This window comes from Pleuronectes platessa, chromosome 9 (genome assembly GCF_947347685.1).
Source record: "Pleuronectes platessa chromosome 9, fPlePla1.1, whole genome shotgun sequence".
Taxonomy (NCBI): Eukaryota; Metazoa; Chordata; class Actinopteri; order Pleuronectiformes; family Pleuronectidae; genus Pleuronectes; species Pleuronectes platessa.
The window spans coordinates 5,579,641-5,586,318 of NC_070634.1; the positions used below are offsets into that span (position 1 = coordinate 5,579,641).

Here is a 6,678-nt window from a genome sequence, read left to right on the forward strand (position 1 = left end):
GAGATGTTGGAGACCTGAGGAGCTGCAGGGAAGCTGCTGCATGTTATAGTCGCAAAAAGAAAAGTGACAGAGTGAGAGTGAGAGTCGGCAGTGACGAGAGATGCAGAGTGAACTCCCAGTGTCCGGATCAGATCATCAACCTGCTGCTGCTGCTGCTGCTGCTGCTGCTGGAGACAAGGCGCTGCTTCTGTAAGTGGTGAAGCATGTGATAATATGTGTGTGTATATCCTGCTGATGATTTCCATATCTGTACCCGATGAACTGACCACGTGTGTGTGTGTGTGTGTGTGTGTGTGTGTGTGTGTGTGTGTGTGTGTGTGTGTGTGTGTGTGTTTGTTTGTGTGTGTGTGTGTGTGATAGCCTGAATAAAAAATAAAATGACAAAGTAACACAAAGACACGCACTGTCTGTTCTATCTGTCGGGGGAATAAAGTCTTGGTGTAAATCACTTTTCAGTCTGGCACAGCACATTAAACAAACCGTGGCATGATTCTCTTTCTCTCAGCTCACCCTCATCCCCCCTTTTTTTTTCTTCTTTATCAGCTCGTTCACGATTTCATTTCCTTCAAATGAGAATTCAGGGGACCCCCAAATTCAAGCCCCCGCGTCTTCAAACAACACAACTGTACGGTTTTTACTTCTTCTCCCGTCAGAATGGTATCCCAGATTCAATTTTAGATAGACCGGGATTTAGCCAGTGATGATTTTCTTTATATTATTTTGGTCTTTCGGGAGACAATATTTAATATGCTGAAACGAGATCAGGTTCTTCTTCTCAATTTCCCCCCCACATTTTGTCAAATCTAAATGGAAAATAAATGCATCTATGATAACCATTTAATAGCTTTTATTTATTCTCTATCATCACAAGAAGACGAAACAATAATTCTGTCATCACCATCATCAATAGATTTTTTTTTTGCCAGCTTCTCCTTCAGGGCTCTACTTTCCTTTTCTCTCCTCCTTTTGATTTAGGAAATTAGTGCGCCTAAATACAAAACCTCATTCTCAACAGCCACTTATCAAACTCCATTTACTGCTGATGATTTCAGGGTAACACTTAAAGACAATAATGTAAATGACCCATGGCCTTTAATTAAAAGTGCCCCCCCATCCCCTCCTCCCCGCTCCCTCCCTCCCTCCGCTATTTTTTGTTTCATCAGTTTCATTTTATTTTATTATTTTATAAGTGTTGTGGAGGGGAAAGTAAAAAGCGGCTGCCTTGCCCCTCCCTCCCTCCCTCCTCCTGGACTTTTATCACTAAATGAAGCATATAAATGACCTGAAAGCGCTTGGCTGTCGCGTTAAATTAAATAAAATAAAGAACAATTATCCTCTCCTTTTTCTCTCTGATCTCGCGCTATAAAGGAGTCCTGGAGAGATAAGGCAGATTGAATTATCTCTGTTGTGCTCCAATAAAAACGTCAAGGGAGGGGGGTTAAAGAGAGAGATTTAAGACACACGCACGCACACACACACACACGCTGCTATAATTTCAAATCATAATTCCCCCCTCCCATTAAACCATTATACCTCTCAGATGCCGTTTACCGTTGTGGGTTATTTATTCCAGGTTGGTTGTAACCAGGCTACAGTCAATTTCCGTGACGAAGTTGGATAATTGCAGGTGAAGTTACAGTGGCTAGAATGAAATAAAAAATATTCAAACATACATAGATGTAATATATATATATTTATATATACGCCTGATTTTAATTGCGGGAAAGAAATAATATCCACGTCTGCAGCTCCTCCTGAAAGTAATTATAATTGTCTCATTTCAAAGTTGAATTAGGACGCTTTAGGGGGTTTGGATGTAAAACTTCACATTGAGTTCAATGAAGTAGCACCCTAATTTACAGCTGTAGATAAGGACTAAAGCCTGTCATAAAAAAATCTACCCGTCCCCCACCCTCCATCTCCCCCCATCTTTCCTCCCCTCCCCTCCCCAGGATGGAATTGCACCTTGGGCAACAGTGCACAAATCGTGAATCTTAACTTCTCTCAGCATATGTTCCTGGCAGATAAGTAAACAATTTGGATGTGGAAATGAAAATTGTCCTCTTTTTTTTGTTGAAATTAATACCACAGTGGTTAATGTGGGGGCCATGGACTCGGCGCGGGCCTGCAGCATCTGTCCTCCACGCGCGGTGCGGAGGGAGCGGACAGATGTGCAGCCACGCGGGGAGCTTTGAAACGCGTGAACACGAGTCCTCCACCCGCTCCTGGTTGTAAGCTGTATTGTCTTAATGAGCGTCAGAGCCGTCACTCACAAGTTAGTGCAGGTTGAGACACGTGAGTCAGTGTTTGACTCGGGGATATAAAGGCTTTAGTTGGGTTTTGGCTGCGGCACCTTGGTTTAAAAAAAAGAAAGAAAAGTCAATGCACACACGCAGAGATGTTTAAACCGCAGTGTGGTGGTGGGCTGCTCTCCAGCCCAGCCAGCAACACGGAGGAGCAGAGAGAAAAGAAATCACGTCACATTGAGTTTGTTCCATTTGTTAAACCTATAATTAAGCAGGAGGATTTCTCCTTGAAGTGATTAAGCAGTCAGACAAGTCGGACGGGCGGATTCCCTCCGGGGAGGCCTCTGCTGAGCTGTCAACCATCAAAAAGATCCCAACCGGTTCAGCCCGGTGTCATAATAATAATAATGATTATGATAATAACAGCAGAAATAACTGCTTCAGTGTGCGGAACACGCCTGGAACCTGTTTTAAACAACACAAGGAGAAGTGGCTGCCAAATGAGGAGGCAGGAGTTTCACAGGATCGATTTTGGGAAGAGGATTGATTTGCATGTTATTGTTCCACTGCCAATGCTATTGAATAGTTTGGGGTCAAGTTGAGTTTACAGCTCTTTAAATTTAACATAAATATTTTTTTTATAATTTTTTGAAACGTAAAAAGTATTTCAAAGCTATATTTCCCTATTGTAGAAATATTATTTATATTTCAAGTATTTATCTTAAATATGTTTCATTATTGATTTATGTATCCCATTCTTCGTGTTTGTTTTAGTAATTTGTGATCAGTTTGAAACCAGTTGAACTGGGCCTTTATACAGTTCTCACAACTATCATCTCTGTCATCTCAAGCACCCAGTAACCTACAAATACAGGAAATTGATCTGGTTGAAGACAGATTGTCTTTATTCGGAACGTCTTTGCTCAGCAATAGAACAAAGAGCAGGAGGTATCACCCTTACATACATTATCCTTTCCATAACATGACAGGTTTTAAATTACCATCTTAGATAGAAAATACACATATAACTCCTGGAAATCAAATAGAAGTTATCCTCAAAAAACAGAAACCAATCAAATGACGCTTGTGACTATATTTTAGCACTGAACCACAGGAAAAAGGCAAAATAAAACATTTGGATGTAAATGGATTTTTTTTCTTTCCTCTTAAATAGACGGTCTAGTTTTTATGTGCCGGTGTTTTTGATAAATAACCCGTATATAATCCAGCCTATAGGCCCTGATTTTATCGCTATCCAGAACATCATAAAATTACGAGTGCCAATGTAGAATACCTTTAGGCCTATACAGGAAATAAGAATGCTAATTGTGCAAGCCAAATCGTTCAAAACAAAAGAGTAGCCTATCAATAATCAACACAAGTCAGCCTATCAGTATTGAAATGTACACAATAAATAAAGTTAAAGGCCTCCTTTTCTGGTTGCCATAAATGTTATAACATTTACATTTCTTACAGTTCACGGGCACCGTCCTTTTACACCAAATCCCAGCTTCTCTGCTCAGGTCAGGAACTTCTGGAAAAGTTTTATTTTCTTTCTCTTTTTTTTTTGTTGCCATAACAAGTCCAAGGCAGTGTTTGTATTGTTCATGCCTTTTTAATGGGGCGCGCTCTCCGTAATATATTTACATGCATTTCAGTATTCAAGTGAATGAAAAAGAGGAGAAGAGTCTTGTGGGTTACATGGCAGCGGCATGTGCGGATGAATATGGGTCTAGCCCACTCTTGGTCATACCTGGAAAAAGTATGTAGGCCACCGGGGGCTGTAAACTTGACGCTGACCAGGCTGTGCAGTTACACGGGACGACGTAGCCCGGGTTCGTGGGCGACGGGTGGGTGTGGGTGTGCTGACTGGGGCACCCGAGGGTGCCGAACGCGCCGTTCTGGTATCCCAACGAGGACGCGTACGGCAAAGCGCCGCTCAACGCGTGGGGCATCTCCGTCATCTTCTGGATGGCGCTGGAGCTGAACTGGCTCGGGTCGAGGAAGGAGTAAGGAGAGGACGTCGGCGGCAGAAACGCCCGGGCTTTTTCCATGGAGCCCAGCAGAGAGTCCGCGGCGGACATGGGGAGTCCCTTCAGGTGGTCGGAGTCCCCGAGGTAAGGCAGCGGGAACACGTACCTGTCCTTCTTGAGCAGGTTCTTGGGTTTGCGCCGGGGTCGGTACTTGTAGTCGGGGTGCTCCTTCATGTGCTGAGCGCGAAGCCTCTTGGCCTCGTCGATGTAAGGTCTCTTCTCGGACTCGGAGAGCAGCTTCCACTCGGCGCCCAGTCGCTTGCTGATCTCCGAGTTGTGCATTTTGGGGTTTTCCTGTGCCATTTTCCTCCTCTGGCCCCGGGACCACACCATGAACGCGTTCATGGGTCTCTTGATGTGATCAACAGGCTTCGACATCTTCAGACGGGATACTGTTTTATCCCCGGTGTTAAGGACGAGGGGGGGAAGTTCTTGTCGCAAGGAAGGAAAAGGAAGGACCGAGGGGAAACTATTCACCTGTCCAGATTCCAGATACCAGTCATGCCACGTCTGGGAGCTTCTGAGTCTGGGAAAAGTAAACTCAAATAAAATTTTTAAAAAAGGGAATCCGGCTGCGGCTTTGCTTTTTTCTTTCCTGCGTTGAAACACTGGTGCGTCTCGGTGTTAAGTCCACTTACAAGTCAGAGCTGCGCCGCGCCACGTACAGGACAACAACACATACATGCAGGATGCACGCACGTAACAAAATCCACAAAGGTGAAAACGCTGTTCCGCAGTCAGTTTGCAGGAGTCGTAAAAGTGTTCAGTGTTATTTTTCTCCCGTCAAACACACTCTCTCTCTCTCTCTCTGTCGCGCTCCCTCTCTTTCTCTCTCTCTCTCTCGCTCGCTCTCTCGCTCTCTCTGAGGTTGGTCGTCGAGCACCTGGCTTGTTGGAAATGAGCGGAAGAGCGTGAATACGAGCCAAAAGCGGTGAAGTTCAAAGGCTGGGCTGGTTTGGTTTCTGCACGCAATCTGACATAATCTGCAGGGCGTTCACTCTCCAACCTGAGCGCCAATCAGCACAGAGAGCGCCGATTATAATGGCTCCTGCAAAAAATAAGACATTATATATGTATGTGGGCTGCATTACAACATAAACAAAGAGCGGGTGGTAGTAGAGGAAGAATAAAAAGAAAACATAAGGGAAGTAAGGGTGTGTGTGTGTGAGTTTGTGTATGTGTGTGTGCCTGATTCAATTTAATGTAATGAATCTCGACAAACATGGACCTTTGCAATAAAACTTCAATCGAGGGAGGTGACTACTTCCTGCAAAACAATCACCCTATAAAGACACATGTAGAGTGAGTTTTGTGCATTTATGTAATCATTTGTAAAATAAAAATGTAAAAATCGTAGATATAAATGTATATAATATTCATCTTTCACAGGAAAAATTTTAATATTTATTCTCGAACATGGTAGTTCCTCTGCACCTGCAGGGTTTGGTCTTTTGCTCAAGGACAGTCCAGCAGGATCTCTGTGTCTGCATGTTTGTGTTTATGTTTATGTGTGTGTGGGTCTAAAGAATTCGCATACACTGTAAAAAGTGTCCTATCTCTCCTTTGTGGTATAAGAGAAAGGCCCATGCCAAGCGATTACGCACGGGCACATACGCGCGCAGCCATGGGCGCGCACACACAGTTCAGGGCCCGTGCCGGATGCTGCACCAAAGGAGAAGTCGGTGACAGCATTACAAAGAGCAAGGAAACATTACACGCACTGTACAGGTTCAGGGGAGCGTCACTGCGAGTCTGTAATTGTTGCATTAGCTCACATCAATGGCAGTGTTTTTGTAAGGAGGCACAGAGTGATCGTTTTAAAATGCTAATTTCATTGAGGACCACTGCCTAATAGCCCCCGGGCTAATGTGGCTGATATATGATTCCTTCAGCTGTGATTATAAAAACCAAAGCGCAGGGCGCTGATTGTGTGCGTGTGTGTTTTCACACAGTCGGAATAGCTGTGATTAGAGAGACAACCCTCAGAGTTGTGTTTAGTTAGTGGCATTGCTAAGTAGATGTATTTAAGGTTGTCTGTGTTCTATATAGGTGTATGCATGCGCGAAGACAAGCACGTGCACCCACAAGCGGAGGTTGTTGACCACATTATATTACAATTACCATTTGATCTTTCTCTCTCTCTCTGTTTGTGTCTGTGTGTGTCCTAACATGCAACTTCAAAGTTTGTTGCAGCCAATTTAGTATAATATGTTATTACAAATATATAAAAAATATTTTTTATCTTGTATGTTGTATATGGGAAGACAACCCATTTAATACACATTTGTGAGCTTTATATTTTCAACTCTTATATGGAGGTATTATCTCACACATAAAGGTTCCGTGTTATTTTTGCAGCCACACTGGGACAAAGCGGTCCTACATGTGGCTTGATTTCC

The 6,678-nt window shown here is 43.5% G+C and overlaps 1 protein-coding gene across 1 annotated transcript; it reads right to left on the bottom strand.

Annotated features, from left to right (window-relative positions):
- Nucleotides 1–3,128: 3,128 nt before the first annotated feature.
- On the bottom strand, nucleotides 3,129–5,213 carry sox14 (SRY-box transcription factor 14). The gene has a single exon (XM_053430714.1). It carries the CDS (start codon nucleotides 4,655–4,657, stop codon nucleotides 3,944–3,946), a length of 714 nt encoding a protein of 237 aa, XP_053286689.1. The 5' UTR covers nucleotides 4,658–5,213; the 3' UTR covers nucleotides 3,129–3,943.
- Between the last annotated feature and the right edge of the window lie 1,465 nt (nucleotides 5,214–6,678).